We start from the raw sequence: 21,792 nt of genomic DNA, 5'->3' as shown, positions 1-21,792 counted from the left end.
GGAGCTGGTGAGATGGCTCAGCGAGTAAGAGCACTGACTGCTCTTCTGAAGGTCCTGAGTTCAAATCCCAGCAACCACATGGTGGGTCACAATCACCCATAATAAGATCTGATGCCCTCTTCTGGTGTGTTTGAAGGCAGCAACAGTGCACTTAATCTATAGTAATAAATAAATCTTTTACATATATATAAAAAACATGTAACTAAGTAGGCGCCTAAGGATCACATTCCAGGATTCAGTCATAACCCTATGCTTGGAAACTAGGAATCTGCATTTGGGAAGATTGCAAGGGCCTGAGAAGCATATTCTGGTTTGACTATCATTGTCAGGATGGCAGGCCCAGGAGCAAAGAGCTTCACACTCTATCCCTAACTGAATGAGTTTGAGGAGCTAAGAACTTAATTGTTAGTACAACTGCAAAATGATTCAATGAGACATTCCAGCAGCCTTTATTATTTATTTAATACATCCATGAATATATTTATTTACAAATACATGAATTTATGCATGACATATACATAAAAAAATAAATGCAATTTTCAAGCTATGCTGTGGAATTGGGTCATAATAAATATTCAGCTTGCGGCATGTTTCCACATGCTTGCTGTGAAAAGCACAGCAAGAAGTCATGAGTGGGTCTGCATTATGCCATTATGGTACCCTCCAAAAAGATATCCTAGCAATGCACTTCTGCAGTCCTGCTGCATTTTCAAAGGCAAATGGTGCAAACAAGTATAGAGCTTTATCCTATTGTCTCCAGTGTTCAAATCTCTAAAATGTGACTCCCTTTCAAAGGACTAATTGGCCATTAATGAAAGCCTGGTATTGTTTGTTGGTATTGTTTTATGCCCTATAGCAAGAACGTGTTAGTTGTTGAACAATATTAGACTATAGATGGAGGTGTGATGGATGAAAGAATAGGTAGGTAGGTAAATGGATGGATGGATAGACAGATGGGAGGATGGATGATGGACAGATGGAGGATGGATGATGGACGGATGGAGGATGGATTTGATGGATGGATAGATAATGGATGGATGGATGGATGGATGATAGGATGGAAAGATGGATGGATGGAAGAATGGGAAGATCGAGGATGGATGGATGGATGGATAGTTGTGTGTAAGGTCATTTTATATTATTTCCAGGGCAATGTAATTCCTAAGATCATAACTGGGGTGTCTAGAAGATTGTTACTTCTAATCTATGGTTACCTAATATATTATCTTAATTAGCAATTTCTCAATCAATCCTTATGAGAGTGTGAAAGTTATTCCTTCAGGAGCCTTAATACTTGGTTTTGAGGGCTGGTGAGATGGCTCAGTGGTTAAGAGCACTGACTGCTCTTCTGAAGGTCCTGAGTTCAAATCCCAGCAACCACATGGTGGCTCACAACCATCCGTAACAAGATCTGACGCCCTCTTCCAGAGTGTCTGAAGACAGCTACAGTGTACTCACATGTAATAAGATAAAATAAAATAAAATAAATATTTAAAAAAAAAATACTTGGTTTTGAATCAAGAGAAGTAATATATAATTGTTATTTGACAAGGCCTTGCATTCAGGACCACATGTTTGCAGTAAGATTTATAATGGCCACCAGCAGCAAGTATTCCTTGAGTGTCTACTATTACAATACATACTGCCTTATTAAAACTGTATAATATCCACTCAGGGGATAAGGGAACCAGTTAACACAAACTCTAGTGAGGTTCCATGTCAAACATATCAAAATCTCCCAGATGGGAAGACAGTGAATCAACGTCTAAAGCTAAGAGTCATGCAATTTTCACTGTGCTTTATGGAACCTCTGCTTTCCCAGGATGCTCAATGCTCACTGGGTTTGTAATGTGGACAAGCAAAGCTAACTGTGAATAAAGCCATAACCAAAATGCTAAAACAATAATCAGGCAGTGATGAACAAGATACTGTATCTCAAACAAGGGGGAAGACAAGAACTAACGCTCAAGATTGTTCTCCATCCTTAAATGTGGACTGTGGCATGCATGTGCCTATGTACACACACACACACACACACACACACACACACATACACGCACACGCACACACACACGCACACACACACACACACACGCGCACGCGCACACACACACACACACACACGCGCGCGCGCACACACACACACACACACACACACACTAAACTAAAATCTCTAAAAGAAAATACTTAAAATTTATTATCTAAATGGGTTTTTTAAAAAAGGTCTTTTCAGAAATTTTAAATGAAAAATTATGTATAACTACAACAGGGTGAAACATTAGATTTGAAAGAATATTAAGAAGATGTTGTCAAGTGGCATCTGAAAGACTTTACCAACAAATAAGGGCACATCATTAATATTTAAAATATTATTGAACAGAAAACTAATGAGCAAAAACACAAATGGCTAAACAATACAGCATGTCAGCTTTATGAATAGTAATATATAAGGATAAAGCTATGGTTTTTCAAATGCTAAGTTTATAGGTAATTCTAGAAAGCATTGGAAATATATAATTTTCATTTTCTGTTTATTTCTATATTATCTAAGCAGCAAAAAAAGAGAAGAAAAAACAATTAACAACTTGAAACAAAACATCATACATCATTTAGTAACCAAAACAAGTCCACATTTAAAAAGCCTACAGAGGCATAAATCTAGAAGTCAACTCTATAAAACAATGAATTAGGCTCATGTGTCTCTTGAAATTTTTATGCTGCTCAAAAATTGCTCCAAAATATGCCTCCAGTCAACTTACTCTTATCTAGTTTTTAATAGAAAAAGGTTTTATTTAATTGAAAACTAAGCCAGAAAAGCAAGTATTTATAAGATAGATAGTCTACAGTAAGCTATAAATGATAGGCTGTTTCTGGAAATGAGGTTTGGATGGAGGGCTCAGAGAATATGTATGCACACCCAAGTGAACAAAGGGGTCACTTTGTATGGGGAGGGGAACTGGCCATTAAACCAGAGGCCACAAATGCTGAAAACGGCCCTGCCGGCTACCTAGAACTCAGATTCATTAAAGGGCCCTTGTCCGGGAGTTTAAACTCTGCCTCCTGCTTGGAAGGAAGCAGCTGTGAACACAGATGTGGTCTCCCCCTGTGACACAAGCCAAGGATCTGCTACAGAGAAGGAGGTTAATATAGTTTTAATGCTGGCAGATTGGATAGTTGGCCTGTTTGTTGGACATAATTGAATCTGCATCATTGAGAGCAGCTCTTGATGACGCACAATGTCACAAATGCAGCATAAGAAGGACAATTTAAGACCTGGCGACAGAACTCACATGTTGGTGAATGAAAATGCCGGCTCTATAGGGGGAGATGCAAATACGGTATTCTGGGATTTTATGTTTTACCATAAAGATAATTCTTTATCTTGAAATGATGCTCCCTCTAAATAATAACATGAATAAAGATGTTGATGGATTTTGAACACTTAAGTAAAATAACAAGCACAGGGGAGAGAAATGAAAAATTTTTTTTCTTTTGATTTAGCTAATTATTTGTAGAATATTTAGGGTAATAAAAAAGAAAAGAGCTCACCAGGCAGTGGTCGTGCACGCCTTTAATCCCAGCACTTGGGAGGCAGAGGCAGGTGGATTTCTGAGTTCAAGGACAGCCTGGTCTACAGAGTGAGTTCCAGGACAGCCAGGGCTACACAGAGAAACCCCGTCTCAAAAACCAAAAAGAAAAACAAAAATGAAAAAGAAAAGGGCTCATCATCCTGAATGACCCTTTTGTATACAAGAAAGTAAAGGAAGGAAGGAAGGAAGGAAGGAAGGAAGGAAGGAAGGGAGGGAGGGAGGGAGGGAGGGAGGGAGGGAGGGAGGGAGGGAGGGAGGGAGGGAGGGAGGGAGGGAGGGAGAAAAGAAGAATCTGCCCCAACTACATAATATAGACTGCTTCCTAGTTGTTTCTGAAATTACAAACTAGTCACCCTAAAGCAACCACTGTTTAGATGGATTTCTTTTAGATAAATGTGTATGGTGAAATGCAAAGAATCTTTGGAAAGTATTTTCCCAATCTGGTTATTTTTTTTTAACCCAGTTTATTCCACACATTTTCAGGGAGTATCTATGAGACATTCTTCTATGCATTTGGGAGATATCAATCAAAGGAAAAGAAGAGTCACTTTCATAACACAGCTCAAACTCCAGTGAAAGAGGCAAATAAATGAATAATGAGTATAAAAACAAACATAGTGAAAGCATTTCCAGCAATTAAGGCACCTTATGTGAGATAGCACTGAAGTTCGGATCCCAGACCATAAAAATTCCTCAGAGCTTGTGCATAATGTGAAGACAGGAGACACCCAGAATCTTGGCTAACTAGTTTGCCAAAATTGTGCACTAAGGATTTGATTACGAGACCCTGTATCAAAGATTGATGTGAGGAATTATAGAGAATATCCCTGATGTTAGCCTATAGCCTATGGTCTCCACGTTAACCAGTAGATCTTTAGAGAGCACCCAGGTGCTCTGGTGTGAACAGGCAGCAGGAGACAGCACAACTAGAGAGGATTGCTGAGGGATTTCTGTGCTATCTAGAATGGGTCTCATGTCAGGATAACCCGGAATACTGCAGCAGAGGTGATGAGCAGTTCTCTGAGTTTGGATTATTATCAAATAGATAGTGCTTTGGGTATGATGAGAGAGGAGAGAAGGAAGAAAAGAGAGAAAACAGAAAAGAAAGAGGATGATAGAGATGTAGGGAGGGAGGGAGGGAGGAAGAAAGAGAAGAGAGGAGGAAATGAGGGAGGGAGGAAAGAAGGGAGAGAGAGAATAGAGAGGGGAAGGAGGAGGAGAAGAAAGAGGGAAGGAGAGACAAAAGAGAGGGGAAGAGAGAGGATGATGATGCATGCTTTCATTAAGTTAGATTATCTGGAAAGTGAAACTGATCAGCTAAGTAGGAGACTATAGGTGGAGATGCTGAGGAAGCTTGGATTTTGGTGGAGTCTGAGATTTCTACTGGAACTCTAAGTCAAAGTCATGATCCCTGAAGTGATCTGCATGAGTCTGGAATGCAGGAGAGGGGTCTGAGCTGGAGTGCAAATCTAGGACCTGACAGTGTGATACATAGCCCTGGCTAACATAGCAAAAAAATTCAAACTCACACACATCCTTTAATACATAACGCATATCAAACCATGCTCTTTCACATAACTAACACCATTATAGTAATATGTTTCCTGCATTTACAATCTAGAAGTTTGTAGACACTACCAATTAAATTGAGTATTTTTAAGGAACTTACTCTGGCTAACCAACTTTCTTCATAGCAGAAGATTTATTTTGTTCTTTATTTAAAAATACTTAGTTTTCCCTTGGGGCTGTGCAATGGTGGGATGAAGTCCTGGTGAGGCAGGGCTTATCTTACTTTTGTCTCCTCCCCTTGGAGTTACCTGCTTACCCTTGCAGATGTCTTAGAACCCAGAGGTGAATCACTTTCTCTTTCCTTTTTCTCCATTAATTTTTTTCACTTTACAGTCTGCTTGCAGTCCCCCTCCCTCCTCCCCTCCCTCCCTCACATACCCCTTGTTCTATTCCCCCACCCTTTAATAGGACAGAGGCCCACCATAGGTGCACACCCACACTGGTGCATCAAATCGCAGCAGGACTAAGCTTATCCTCTCCTACCGAGGTCAACCAAAGCAGCCCAGCTATGGAAAAGAGATCCAAAGACCCACAACAGAGTCAGGGACAGCAGTGGGTTTTAAAAAGGAGCAGAATTAGAATCTTAAATAGTTTTCTCCATTTGTCTAATGGAGACCCATCATCTCTCACTGGCTTCATAGGAATAGAAGTGCAGCTTATATAGTACTGGAAATGGAACTCAGTATCCCTAGCCTTCAGGGAAACACAAATGGAAAACACTTTGAGATTCCATCTTACCTGAGTCAGATAGCTGCCACTGAAGAAACAAATGGCACCAAGTAGATGCTGAGCCAGCACGGCCTTCATGGGGGCAGAGTGACATGGTTCCTGTCCCTGGGATAGGACCACAGTGTGAGCCTCTACAAGTTTCAATGTCTGCTCTGGGTGTAAGGCTTGTTTGTCTAATAATGTATATATTTTCTGGAACCAGTACTAGCAATGAAGAACTCTGTCCTTCCAAGTGTAGGACTCCAGGGAGCCTTAGCTTATCAGGGACCCCTGAGTGAACCATGTGGAGCCAGGATAGATGCAAAAAGCAAGAGGAATTTAATGGTCCAGTGCACTGGGGTCATCCCAGACCCAAGAGGTGGCAACCCCTGGTACGCATTCATTGAGATTTAATACAGTTTCCAGGGGCAGAATAGAGCATCAGCAACTAGGCACAATATGATTGGTGGAAGAGTGCACCCTTTAAACTTATTGGTCTTTAGGGAATGAGGTGACGAGGACTTCCCTTGTCTGAAGGTGAGCAAGGTCTGCCCTGTGGAATGTGTCCCCACCTGCAGGTCAGTTCCTACCTTGTGGTTTGAGGAATGTTAATTAGCCTCTCCCTTCCAGAGCTGCAAGTGTTTCATGACCTTCCCAAAGTTCCTGAGCTGACCTTTTCACAAGGATTGTCCTCCAGGTTAATGTTAATTACTCCATGATACAGAGAAACAAGTCCAGGAGTCTAGGGTGTAGCTATATCGCAACAAAATGGTAACCATCAGGACCTTCAGGACAGCCTTTAAGGCTGTCGAAAAGAACTCTAAGACCATGTGTTTAAATATATATAATTTCTTAACTATGCAAAAATAGAAGATGCAATATGAATTATGAGGGGCTTCGTGAATCTAAATGAACAAAGGTGGCTACACTATGAGCCAGCTTGTCAGAAACATACAAAGGCGGGGAGATACAAATGCAGGCAGATTCCTGAGCTCAAGGTCAGCCTAGAACACAGAAAGTACAGGCCCAGGTGTGGTAGAAATGGTAATTTCAGGACAGAGTCCCACCCAGCTAGCCTTTCTGTGCTAAACAGAATCACCCAGATCTATGATTTTTTTTTCAACTTTAAAAGAAAATTTATGCTTGTTGTTTCCTAAAAATTATAGGGTTGGGGGTCAGAGAATACTGATTCATAGGATAATGGAAAGGAAACCTGAAATAAATGACTGAATTGATACGTAAATTAAAAATAAGGCTTGTTGTCTGCAGGAGATATGCTAGCAAAAAAGAAAAAAGAAAAAAACCCACAAAAACAATAGAAGCTCATTTTTTTTTCTAGAAGTTTCTCTAGAGAGAGATGAGCTGTTTGGAGATGTCTGGGGAGTGAAAACAGCTCTTTAATAATTTTTTCTATTCCGGGACTCAGCAGAATTTAGGAAATTAGTCTGAACAGGTTAGAGGGTGCGCCAGAGAACCGGACAGCTTCTGGGACGGGCAGAAGCACAGAGCCGCTGAGGCAGCAGCCTGGGCGGGCCGCAGACAACCGGCCACCATCCGGACCAGAGGACAGGTGTCCGCCTGGCTTGGGAGGCGACCTCAGCCTCAGCAGCAGCGGTCGCCATCTGGGTTCCGGGACTCCGCGGGACCTAGGAAATTAGTCTGAACAGGTTAGAGGGTGCACCAGAGAACCGGACAGCTTCTGGGACGGGCGGAAGCACAGAGCCGCTGAGGCAGCAGCCTGGGCGGGCCGCAGATAACCGGCCACCATCCGGACCAGAGGACAGGTGTCCGCCTGGCTTGGGAGGCGGCCTCAGCCTCAGCAGCAGCAGTCGCCATCTTGGTTCCGGGACTCAGCAGAACTTAGGAAATTAGTCTGAACAGGTTAGAGGGTGCGCCAGAGAACCTGACAGCTTCTGGGACGGGCAGAAGCACAGAGCCGCTGAGGCAGCAGCCTGGGTGGGCCGCAGACAACCGGCCACCATCCGGACCAGAGGACAGGTGTCCGCCTGGCTTGGGAGGCGACCTCAGCCTCAGCAGCAGCGGTCGCCATCTGGGTTCCGGGACTCCGCGGGACCTAGGAAATTAGTCTGAACAGGTTAGAGGGTGCACCAGAGAACCGGACAGCTTCTGGGACGGGCGGAAGCACAGAGCCGCTGAGGCAGCAGCCGGGGCGGGCCGCAGATAACCGGCCACCATCCGGACCAGAGGACAGGTGTCCGCCTGGCTTGGGAGGCGACCTCAGCCTCAGCAGCAGCGGTCGCCATCTTGGTTCCGGGACTCAGCAGAATTTAGGAAATTAGTCTGAACAGGTTAGAGGGTGCGCCAGAGAACCGGACAGCTTCTGGAACGGGCAGAAGCACAGAGCCGCTGAGGCAGCAGCCTGGGCGGGCCGCAGATAACCGGCCACCATCCGGACCAGAGGACAGGTGTCCGCCTGGCTCGGGAGACGGCCTCGGCCTCAGGAGCAGCGGTCACCATCTTGGTTCCAGGACTCCCTGGAACTTAGGATTTTAGTCTGCACAGGTGAGAGTCTGCACCACAGAAGCTGACAGCTTCTGGGAACTGCCAAAGCAACACAGCTTCTGAGAGAGGCCCTGTTTTGGGCCTTCTTCTTCGACCAGGAGGAGGTCCAAAAACAAGATATCTGCGCACCTTCCCTGTAAGAGAGCTTGCCAGCAGAGAGTGCTCTGAGCACTGAAACTCAGAGGAGAGAATCTGTCTCCCAGGTCTGCTGAGAGACGGTAACAGAATCACCAGAAGAACAATCTCTAAACAGAGTCAACTATAACTACTAACTCCAGAGATTACCAGATGGCGAAAGGTAAACGTAGGAATCCTACTAACAGGAACCAAGACCACTCACCATCATCAGAACCCAGTACTCCCACTTCGCCCAGTCCAGGGCACCCCAACACACCCGAAAACCTAGACCTAGATTTAAAAGCATATCTCATGATGATGGTAGAGGACATCAAGAAGGACTTTAATAAATCACTTAAAGAAATACAGGAGAACACTGCTAAAGAGTTACAAGTCCTTAAAGAAAAACAGGAAAACACAATCAAACAGGTAGAAGTCCTTACAGAAAAAGAGGAAAAAACATACAAACAGGTGATGGAAATGAACAAAACCATACTAGACCTAAAAAGGGAAGTAGAAACAATAAAGAAAACTCAAAGTGAGGCAACACTGGAGATAGAAACCCTAGGAAAGAAATCTGGAACCATAGATTTGAGCATCAGCAACAGAATACAAGAGATGGAAGAGAGAATCTCAGGTGCAGAAGATTCCATAGAGAACATCGGCACAACAATCAAAGAAAATGGAAAATGCAAAAAGATCCTAACTCAAAATATCCAGGAAATCCAGGACACAATGAGAAGACCAAACCTACGGATAATAGGAGTGGATGAGAATGAAGATTTTCAACTCAAAGGACCAGCAAACATCTTCAACAAAATTATTGAAGAAAACTTCCCAAATATAAAGAAAGAGATACCTATGAACATACAAGAAGCCTACAGAACTCCAAATAGACTGGACCAGAAAAGAAATTCCTCCCGACACATAATAATCAGAACAACAAATGCACTAAATAAAGATAGAATACTAAAAGCGGTAAGGGAAAAAGGTCAAGTAACATACAAAGGCAAGCCTATCAGAATTACACCAGATTTTTCACCAGAGACTATGAAAGCCAGAAGAGCCTGGACAGATGTTATACAGACACTAAAAGAACACAAATTCCAGCCCAGGCTACTATACCCAGCCAAACTCTCAATTACCATAGATGGAGAAACCAAAGTATTCCACGACAAAATCAAATTCTCACATTATCTCTCCACGAATCCAGCCCTTCAAAGGGTAATAACAGAAAAAAACCAATACAAGAACGGGAACAATGCCCTAGAAAAAACAAGAAGGTAATCCCCCAACAAACCTAAAAGAAAACAGCCACAAGAACAGAATGCCAACTTTAACAACAAAAATAACAGGAAGCAACAATTACTTTTCCTTAATATCTCTTAACATCAATGGTCTCAACTCCCCAATAAAAAGACATAGACTAACAAACTGGCTACACAAACAAGACCCAACATTTTGCTGTTTACAGGAGACACATCTCAGAGAAAAAGATAGACACTACCTCAGAATAAAAGGCTGGAAAACAATTTTCCAAGCAAATGGTATGAAGAAACAAGCTGGAGTAGCCATCCTAATATCTGATAAGATTGACTTCCAACCCAAAGTCATCAAAAAAGACAAGGAGGGGCACTTTGTTCTCATCAAAGGTAAAATCCTCCAAGAGGAACTCTCAATTCTGAATATCTATGCGCCAAATACAAGGGCAGCCACATTCATTAAAGAAACTTTAGTAAAGCTCAAAGCACACATTGCACCTCACACAATAATAGTGGGAGACTTCAACACACCACTTTCACCAATGGACAGATCATGGAAACAGAAACTAAACAGGGACACACTGAAACTAACAGAAGTGATGAAACAAATGGATCTGACAGATATCTACAGAACATTTTATCCTAAAACAAAAGGATATACCTTCTTCTCAGCACCTCATGGTACCTTCTCCAAAATTGACCACATAATAGGTCACAAAACAGGCCTCAACAGATTCAAAAATATTGAAATTGTCCCATGTAGCCTATCAGATCACCATGCACTAAGGCTGATCTTCAATAACAAAAAAAATAACAGAAAGCCAACACTCACGTGGAAACTGAACAACACTCTTCTCAATGATACCTTGGTCAAGGAAGGAATAAAGAAAGAAATTAAAGACTTTTTAGAGTTTAATGAAAATGAAGCCACAACGTACCCAAACCTTTGGGACACAATGAAAGCATTTCTAAGAGGGAAACTCATAGCTCTGAGTGCCTCCATGAAGAAACGGGAGAGAGCACATACTAGCAGCTTGACAACACATCTAAAAGCTCTAGAAAAAAAGGAAGCAAATTCACCCAAGAGGAGTAGACGGCAGGAAATAATCAAACTCAGGGGTGAAATCAACCAAGTGGAAACAAGAAGAACTATTCAAAGAATTAACCAAACGAGGAGTTGGTTCTTTGAGAAAATCAACAAGATAGATAAACCCTTAGCTAGACTCACTAGAGGGCACAGAGACAAAATCCTAATTAACAAAATCAGAACTGAAAAGGGAGACATAACAACAGATCCTGAAGAAATCCAAAACACCATCAGATCCTTCTACGAAAGGCTATACTCAACAAAACTGGAAAACCTGGACGAAATGGACAAATTTCTGGACAGATACCAGGTACCAAAGTTGAATCAGGATCAAGTTGACCTTCTAAACAGTCCCATATCCCCTAAAGAAATAGAAGCAGTTATAAATAGTCTCCCAGCCAAAAAAAGCCCAGGACCAGACGGGTTTAGTGCAGAGTTCTATCAGACCTTCAAAGAAGATCTAATTCCAGTTCTGCACAAACTTTTTCACAAGATAGAAGTAGAAAGTACTCTACCCAACTCATTTTATGAAGCCACTATTACTCTGATACCTAAACCACAGAAAGATCCAACAAAGATAGAGAACTTCAGACCAATTTCTCTTATGAATATCGATACAAAAATCCTCAATAAAATTCTCGCTAACCGAATCCAAGATCACATTAAAGCAATCATCCATCCTGACCAAGTAGGTTTTATTCCAGGAATGCAGGGATGGTTTAATATACGAAAATCCATCAATGTAATCCACTATATAAACAAACTCAAAGACAAAAACCACATGATCATCTCGTTGGATGCAGAAAAAGCATTTGACAAGATCCAACACCCATTCATGATAAAAGTTCTGGAAAGATCAGGAATTCAAGGCCCATACCTAAACATGATAAAAGCAATCTACAGCAAACCAGTAGCCAACATCAAAGTAAATGGAGAGAAGCTGGAAGCAATCCCACTAAAATCAGGGACTAGACAAGGCTGCCCACTTTCTCCCTACCTTTTCAACATAGTACTTGAAGTATTAGCCAGAGCAATTCGACAACAAAAGGAGATCAAGGGGATACAAATTGGAAAGGAGGAAGTCAAAATATCACTTTTTGCAGATGATATGATAGTATATATAAGTGACCCTAAAAATTCCACCAGAGAACTCCTAAACCTGATAAACAGCTTCGGTGAAGTAGCTGGATATAAAATTAACTCAAACAAGTCAATGGCCTTTCTCTACACAAAGAATAAACAGGCTGAGAAAGAAATTAGGGAAACAACACCCTTCTCAATAGTCACAAATAATATAAAATATCTCGGCGTGACTCTAACTAAGGAAGTGAAAGATCTGTATGATAAAAACTTCAAGTCTCTGAAGAAAGAAATTAAAGAAGATCTCAGAAGATGGAAAGATCTCCCATGCTCATGGATTGGCAGGATCAATATTGTAAAAATGGCTATCTTGCCAAAAGCAATCTACAGATTCAATGCAATCCCCATCAAAATTCCAACTCAATTCTTCAATGAATTAGAAGGAGCAATTTGCAAATTCATCTGGAATAACAAAAAACCTAGGATAGCAAAAACTCTTCTCAAGGATAAAAGAACCTCTGGTGGAATCACCATGCCGGACCTAAAGCTTTACTACAGAGCAATTGTGGTAAAAACTGCATGGTACTGGTATAGAGACAGACAAGTAGACCAATGGAATAGAATTGAAGACCCAGAAATGAACCCACACACCTATGGTCACTTGATCTTCGACAAGGGAGCTAAAACCATCCAGTGGAAGAAAGACAGCATTTTCAACAAATGGTGCTGGCACAACTGGTTGTTATCATGTAGAAGAATGCGAATCGATCCATACTTATCTCCTTGTACTAAGGTCAAATCTAAATGGATCAAAGAACTTCACATAAAACCAGAGACACTGAAACTTATAGAGGAGAAAGTGGGGAAAAGCCTTGAAGATATGGGCACAGGGGAAAAATTCCTGAACAGAACAGCAATGGCTTGTGCTGTAAGATCGAGAATTGACAAATGGGACCTAATGAAACTCCAAAGTTTCTGCAAGGCAAAAGACACCGTCAATAAGACAAAGAGACCACCAACAGATTGGGAAAGGATCTTTACCTATCCTAAATCAGATAGGGGACTAATATCCAACATATATAAAGAACTCAAGAAGGTGGACTTCAGAAAATCAAACAACCCCATTAAAAAATGGGGCTCAGAACTGAACAAAGAATTCTCACCTGAGGAATACCGAATGGCAGAGAAGCACCTGAAAAAATGTTCAACATCCTTAATCATCAGGGAAATGCAAATCAAAACAACCCTAAGATTCCACCTCACACCAGTCAGAATGTCTAAGATCAAAAATTCAGGTGACAGCAGATGCTGGCGAGGATGTGGAGAAAGAGGAACACTCCTCCATTGTTGGTGGGATTGCAGGCTTGTACAACCACTCTGGAAATCCGTCTGGCGGTTCCTCAGAAAATTGGACATAGTACTACCGGAGGATCCAGCAATACCTCTCCTGGGCATATATCCAGAAGATGCCCCAACTGGTAAGAAGGACACATGCTCCACTATGTTCATAGCAGCATTATTTATAATAGCCAGAAGCTGGAAAGAACCCAGATGCCCCTCAACAGAGGAATGGATACAGAAAATGTGGTACATCTACACAATGGAGTACTACTCAGCTATTAAAAAGAATGAATTTATGAAATTCCTAGCCAAATGGATGGACCTGGAGGGCATCATCCTGAGTGAGGTAACACATTCACAAAGGAACTCACACAATATGTACTCACTGATAAGTGGATATTAGCCCAAAACCTAGGATACCCAAGATATAAGATACAATTTCCTAAACACATGAAACTCAAGAAAAATGAAGACTGAAGTGTGGACACTATGCCCCTCCTTAGAAGTGGGAACAAAACACCCTTGGAAGGAGTTACAGAGACAAAGTTTGGAGCTGAGATTAAAGGGTGGACCATGTAGAGACTGCCTTATCCAGGGATCCACCCCATAATCAGCATCCAAACGCTGACACCATTGCATACACTAGCAAGATTTTATCGAAAGGACCCAGATGTAGCTGTCTCTTGTGAGACTATGCCGGGGCCTAGCAAACACAGAAGTGGATGCCCACAGTCAGCTAATGGATGGATCACAGGGCTCCCAACGGAGGAGCTAGAGAAAGTACCCAAGGAGCTAAAGGGATCTGCAACCCTATAGGTGGATCAACATTATGAACTAACCAGTACCCCAGAGCTCTTGACTCTAGCTGCATATGTATCAAAAGATGGCCTAGTCGGCCATCACTGGAAAGAGAGGCCCATTGGACACACAAGCTTTATATGCCCCAGAACAGGGGAACGCCAGGGCCAAAAAGGGGGAGTGGGCGGGTAGGGGAGTGGGGGTGGGTGGGTATGGGGGACTTTTGGTATAGCATTGGAAATGTAAATGAGCTAAATACCTAATAAAAAATGGAAAGAAAAAAAAAAATAATAATTTTTTCTAACAAGATTTCTGACTTGGTTTGAAGATCAAATAATTTTTTATAGAAGCTTTTCTGACTTTGGTCTGAAAATCCATGAGCTAACTACATAGTTTTTGCAATTTTTACTATCAGAGAAAGCTGTCTCAACCAGAGAGTTTTTAGAATAGCAAGAAAACATTGTCTAGAACAGAGCAGAACAGAGCAGGAGAGAGAGACAGAGACAGACAGGGGGGAGGGGAGGGGAGGGGGAGGGAGGGAGAGAGAGAGAGAGAGAGACAGGGGGAGGTGGAGGGAGGGAGGGAGGGAGAGGGAGGGAGAGGGAGGGAGGGAAGGAGAGAGAGAGAATGAATATGAATGAATGAATCAGAGTCTAAAAAGCCATCTCAGCAGAACCTAGGCTGTCAACTTGGACCCATTTGACTTCAAGTCATTTATTTTCACAGCTCCCAAACATCCCTTCTCTCAGGAACCCAAGCCTTGGTCCAAGGATATGAGGAAGAGGAAACCCTTAGTCACTGCTTTTGAGAGTATAACTGATGCAGCAGCTAATCAACATAGTCATTCCTCAAAACAGTAAAGGTAGAACTATCATAGCCCAGTTGCACAAACTTAAGCATATGTCCACAGGACTCTCAGCATCTCACAGAGATACCTGCCTATCTATCTATGTTCACTCCTGCTCTGTTTATAATAGGCATGAAATGAGAGCAGCCAAGAAGGCCATCAACAGATAAATGGACCAAGAAAATGTGGCATATAGATGAACCATGACATTTGTAGGAAAATGAATGCAGCTAGAATCAGTGTTAACTAGAAAAAAGAAAAAAGAAAGCCAGAGTCAGAGAGATAAATAATTCACATTTCCCACTGAAACCTAAATTCAAAATCATGTGTGTGTTTGTGTGTGTATGTATGTGCACTTGCATATATACATGTCAATTTGTAATTCATGAAAATGGAAAAGGGATCATGACAGAGAGGAAGAGATCCTAAGGATGTGTGTGGGAACTAGAGAATGTGATGAGAAAGCAGAAGGGAACCTAACTATGAAAAGAAACCAGATGGGAGAACGGAAGGGTCTCACAAAGGAGGATGAAGAGTGAGGACCAAGAGAGTGGAGTCTAATGGCATAGCTACCAGAAGATCCCATGATGAAGTTGTTACTTTGTATACTACATTTACAAATTAATTTTTAAAAGAAACCTAGTATTTGAGTGATCTATGAGCACTTACTGCTATTACATAGGACCTAGGTTCAATTCCTAGCACCCACAAGGTGACTAACAACCACCTGTAATTCCAGTTCCAGGGATACATCACTCTCTTCTGGCCTCCAAGGGAACTTCTAATCTGTGTTTTGTTCCCCTGGCCTACAGCAAACAGCTCTTCCACTGGTTGAACTGGCCTATGTTAATAATAGACATGAATGGAAATGTTTACCTGTGTGCAGAGTGACAGAGGTGTAATAAGTTCATGGAGATCAAAGCAAAGACATTAGAAACATGGGGAACAATAGCCTGCTTTGGCATTCTTAAAACTTGGTGTCCACTACTCAGATCCACGTACTCAGTTTAAGAAAGTTTAAGTAGATGGATGCCTTCATCTTCCAGTTCTGACACGAGACAGCCCCTAAATTTAGTCAATGCACCAGTTCTTTCCAGTCCCCCCTGCTGGTATTTGATGGTGGGGAATTTTCTTCCCAACCACAAGTTTCAAGTGGAAGAACTGATTCATATTTTAATGGAAGCAAAAATAATACATCCTATTTCAGTCACAAAACTGCTATTGAAAGAAGTCACCAGTTTAAAATGGTATATACATTCTAAAAAGTATAAAAATGATACCTGCTAAGACTAGGGCCACAAGGATAAACTTCATAAAAAGCATATTATTTCCCATTACATGGGAAAAGGAGCAGTTACCATTAAGACTGATACATCAAAAGCAATATGGATATTATTTATATTATAATTATGATTTCAAATCCAGTGAGTATTGCTTTCCAAAATTACTTCCATGGAATCCAACTAATTTGGATTTTATAAAACTGTCATAAATGACCATTAACAATATTTAAGGCCACTGCTAAATAGCTTCATTTTAATAAGTGTGCCATGGCTGAATAGAAAGCAATTCATTCGGTATAGTTTGCTTGAAAAATAACAAAACTTAATTACTTCATTCCACAAACAACTTAAACTCAATAGAAATCCTTATTTCATTCAAGTTACCAAAGAATTGACTCACAGGCATTGTGGAGGTGATTCTATTTCTACTCAGTGCCCTAATCATATACACAATAGATGATGAGGCTCCATTGTGTATGCTTTTATTAATCTAATTTTCTAAGTATTTACTTTGTATCACCCTGGCTCTAAGGAAATCCATATGAAGGAAGGTCTAAGAAATAGGACAATATGGGGACAGCTAGAATCCTAAAGTGGATTTGGCAGGGAAACCTGCAGAACAAACAGAATGCCTGGGCACGTTCTTTTCCATTGTCCACACAGAGGAATTTTTGAATCGTACTAGTTCAGAAACACATGTCTTTCAGAAATGACTTTTATATATTAATCAAACTTACATGAAATCTGTTACTTGGCAAAAGTAAGCCACTTTGTGGTAAAATCAACATTATCACTACTTAACACATCATACTTGCATTTTGAGATAGAGTCTCATATAGCCCAGGCTGCCCTCACACTCACTATAGCAAAGGATAAACCTGAGATGGCAGGTGTGTGCCAGCACACCAGTTTACATCGTGCTGGGAATTGAGTCTGAGACTTTGTATGTGCCAGGCAAATGCTCTACCAGATGATCTGCATTTCACTGAGCATGTATTATTCTTCTTAGTGTTGCAGGGACACCCTCAGTTCACTTCTCCAGCATCTGGCCACAGTGAGTTCCTGTGTCAGGTCTCCAGGAAGAAAACAGAAGTCATCACTAATGGTTCTGTATCACAGCTAGGCAGTTCAAAATGATTCCTTTCCAAACATACCAGAGGAACCACTTTTACCCTTTCTGATAGATATAGACATTTTAATTGACATTTTAAAGTGGCAATCACTGAGACTCCGATAGACATGCCAAGACATCTGTAGCTTGCATAATATTTTGGTACCTACCATTAAATTAACTGAGCCCATTCGTGGGAAGACATCACAGATGATCAATCTTTCTTCCAAAGTCCTTTCAATCCTTTATTTTCTCTCAATATAAAATGTTAAATCCACCAATTATACATGTGGTAGTTCCTAGAAACCAAATCTAGCTTACCAGGAAACACACACACACACACACACACACACACACACACACACACACACACACACACGAGTTACCCTGCTTCTGCTATAGAAAGACTCCAGATGTCAACTCAAATCCAATCTATTTCACTGAGGACTTATTAATGACCAACTGCCAGCAGTGAGCATGAGCATACCACAGCCCCAATCCTTCTGCCTCAATGACGTCAAAGCCTCCACAGCTCTTTATTTCCTTGGCAAACGTGGAGAAAATCCAGGTCACTCATTACTGGAGCATGATTGTTAACAAACGATGTCTCCCAGCCATTGCTGTTATCTGGCCCGAGACGCATCTGCCAGCAACAATCTAAATCCTTGAATATTATTTTTGACTTGCTATTATTAGCACAGAACTATGCAGTCTGTACATGAGGCAGAAATTAGAATTAATCATGAATTGTGAGGAAATGATCCATCTTATGATCCCACATCACTCTATTTATAAGAGTTCAGTGGACCATTATTCATATACTCATTTTCTAGCCTAGCGACTGCCTCTTTAATTTTTCATATGAATTTATGGAATATAGAGACATAAAAGGGGATGTTCTGTCTTATGTGGGGGGCTACAGTAGTCTGTTTACACACTAAAAACCCTGTTCTAAATCAACACAGCCATCAGGCACCAGCACACAGGGGCCATCATCTGTCATGCCCATCTCCAGGCTTGCCCATTCTCTCAGAAACAACTGCTAAATGAATGAATTCTCTTAGACTGAACAACCACCACACAACCACCACCACAACAGAGACATAGACATCCTTAGAAAAGAGGAATGTGCCTCAAGGACAGCCACTGACTCTTACATCTCTAAGCAACAGGATTCAGTAAGCTAACATCTCCAGCCTGGAAGTATTGTTCAAATGGGTGGCATGCTTGCCTGGTGTACATGACATGCTAGGCTCGACCCCAGCTCTGTGCGGACATGGTGTGATGGCACAGGTCTATAATCTAAGCATTTGGCATTTGAAGATGGGAGGATCAAGAGTTCAAAGTCATCTTCTTTCAAAGCCAGTCTGGGAGTATATGAAGCCCTGCCCCCACTTCCCACCCCCCACCCCCCACGCCACCCCCAAAAAGGAGTAAAGAGACACTGGTGATGATTAAAACAAAGATGATTAAAAACAAAAAAGAAGGTGAATTGAACATCAGACTTAATTTGAAAACGTTCTGTAATTAGCAATTAAATTGGATCTTGCAAAGTAAATGTTAAGGTTATTTATTCACCCACATTGAACAACAGCCTCAAATGCATCCTTTAACAGTGTGAGTAGCATTGCCAACAGAATCCAGAAAACCTAACTCCAGAGGTAAGATTGGACTCCTGGAAGGGCTGAGCAGAGAACACCAAAGAGAAAGGACCAGAAAGAAAGCAGTTAGGGGAGAGGTGGAGGGCCAAGAGTTTATTTCCCCCAGAGTAAAGCTCTCAAAGAAGAAGTATTTCCATCTCATTATTTGTATTCTTATGCTTTTCATAGTGGTCTAGTAATTTTGTAGACAGTTTAAAATTCAACGGGAGAAAATATGCTGATACGGTATTACTTACTGCTATATTCATTTTAGATCAAAGAATGTGAATATGTAATTCTTAGTGGCTATAAAAAAAATACATTGCATACAAAATTTGGGAAAGATTCCGAAATGAACAAAACAACTCAACAAATCGGGGAGTACCCTAATCACCTTCAAGCTAGTTATAATTCCATACAGAGAAATGCATACTGGTTAATTTAAGGCCAGAATGGTGATAGTCCTAGAAAGGGCATCTCATCTACTGAACAACCGGGTACTGCCCTGTGGCGACTGACCAGTTATGCACACTTTTGTAAATTTATTCCTTTTCTGGCTTGAAATATATGTGATACTTAGTCTTCTTATTTAAATCTATTGCAACTTCCTAGTAGTTAGCTAAATAAAATATTCAACATTCACTGAATAATTATATGATTTAATTAGAAAATTATTCCTCGGGCGTGTATATATAGGAATGTGTATACATACAATCAGAAACAGACAGACATATTTAGGTTATAGGCACTTTCTCTGTTTTTTGTTTTGTATTTTCTAAAATTTATTCAGTTTGCATGGCTTACTTTAATAATCAGAATATTTAGGAGCTAAGGAAAAAGCCTAAGTGACTCTGGAGTCTACATTTACATCGAGCTCTCAAACAGCATGTGTTTTCCATTTAGGTGAACATTGCAAAAGCAGCCAGCTTCCAAATGGCCACACCTATCGTATTTTCATTTTGTTAAAAACAAGAGACAGATACGTCATTATAAGACTTGTTCATCTGTATGATAGAGTGTGTTTTTTAAAAGCTCATAAAAATGCGATGACAGAGTACGAAGCAAAAGGTTGAGGACAAAACTGAAATTTTAAACAAAATTCATGCCAGGTATTTTCTAAATTATTGATCAACTTTGCTGGATCTTGTATGGTATCAATTAATATATAGCAATATAAGGAACGTGTTTACTGAGATAGAGAGGGACTCCTTTCCTTAAGAGGAGAGCTAACTTTAAAAATCACACTTTCTCCTCACAACAAAAATAATTGAAAACTGTAATAACAAAACCAGAAACAAAACAAACAAAAATGCCACTCATGTGGGAGGGAAATACTGACAATATCAAGTTTATAAAAAATAAAATAAAAAAATAAAAGCAAGTTATTGTTCACTAAGCATTGGGTAGAACATTGAAGCGGACATCACTGCATCACTTGAAATCAGTTAGTCAATGAGTTAACTATGAGCTAAGGGGCACAGGAAAAGGAAAAGGGCAAGCTATCCCAGGAGGCTGGGATACTCAGCCACCACATTCAGCCATCTAGGTCAGGCACCTATGAAAAATAAGAGCTCTGCCCATTTTTTCTGTGCCTTTAATTTAATTTTATTTTTATTCTTATCTACATTCATTAAAGGCTACAAGAAGTATCCCAAGCAAAATGTAAATACTGAGTGTGCATGGTGGCTCACTTATAATCCTTATAATCCGGCACCTCAGAGTTAGGATACTGCAACCAGTAGGCTAACTAGACCAGATGAACTGAAATCCCTAACTTCCAATGAGAGAGCCTGCCTTGAGATTTAAGATGAAGGGTGAACAAAGAAGGCCTTCAACATGAACCAATATTGCACGCACACACACACACACACACACACACACACACACACACACACACACACACACACACACACGCATGAATACACTCAGAAGACTGGATCCTCAGGGACGAAGAGGGATGGGTTCTCTATAGCAAATAGGAAGGCCGATTCTTGGCTGTCACTATAACAACAGAGAGCAAAAGGCCATAGGGAGGGGCGATCAATGTGTTGTTATTGTTTGGGGGTTTTATTGTAGTTGTTGTTGTTGTTTCTTTTTTAAATTTAACAACACACAAAAGGAAACTATCTTTGAATGTTTAAAAAGTTGAAGTTCTGACTTAAATAACATATCTGACGCTGGGTGACTCTCGAAGCAGATAGATAACCGTGAAAGTCACTGGTTGGAATTTTTTTCCCTCATTCCTAAGTAACTTTGTCAGAATTGTTCTGGCTTGCAATGGGCTTGATGTTTTGAGATGATTGATGTGTGGCCATCAAGTCTCATCATATATCTGGAAAAGGGATCTCTAGGAACATGAGGTCTACGGAGAGAAGATATCCTCCTTTGTTTCGGAGAAGATTCAGCCGTACGTAGCCTTGATTTGCTGAATTCCTACTTGGTTTCATCCTTCAGACTTTCTAGGGAAAAAAAAAGCAGCCTCGATGTTCTCTTCCAGAGAAATGTGACGCCTTGAAGGTTTGCAAAGGAAGCAATGGTGCCAATTCAATGTGCGGTGCAGCTGCACAGCAGAGAGAGCGGCCGCTGAGAAGCCACCACACACACTCCGCATCCAGCTGCAGGCCAGTGGAGTCCTAGGACAGCCATCACATGGAAAGTTATTCCACACTGTTCCGGAAGCCCAGCGCAGATTCTTTGTTGTAAACACCAGCTTCCTTTAAATTCTAGACTGGAGAAGAGTTGATCTCTGAAACACCCAGAGAACTCTATCCTAATATCTGCCTCGTGAATTCTGTTTCATTAAAATGTGCAAGGCTGACAGGCAAGCATGGCGTGT

General features: G+C 41.2%; 1 protein-coding gene across 3 annotated transcripts in view; it reads right to left on the bottom strand.

Moving 5' to 3' along the window:
- The window catches only part of Pde3a (phosphodiesterase 3A, cGMP inhibited), a 257,594-nt gene that overhangs the window by 136,544 nt on the left and 99,258 nt on the right, over positions 1-21,792 (bottom strand). Inside the window, exon 1 of one of the 3 annotated variants that reach the window (XM_011241595.3) lies at positions 5,898-7,321. The exons of the other annotated variants lie outside the window; for them this stretch is intronic. Within the exon in view, the coding sequence (XP_011239897.1) occupies positions 5,898-5,966 (69 nt within the window). The 5' untranslated portion in view covers positions 5,967-7,321. Of the gene's footprint in view, positions 1-5,897; positions 7,322-21,792 lie in introns of those variants that run through there. 3 annotated transcript variants of the gene reach the window in all.

This window comes from Mus musculus, chromosome 6 (assembly GCF_000001635.26).
Source record: "Mus musculus strain C57BL/6J chromosome 6, GRCm38.p6 C57BL/6J".
Classification (NCBI taxonomy): Eukaryota; Metazoa; Chordata; class Mammalia; order Rodentia; family Muridae; genus Mus; species Mus musculus.
Note: the sequence above shows the minus strand (reverse complement) of the source record. Positions and strands in the feature narration are given on the sequence as shown.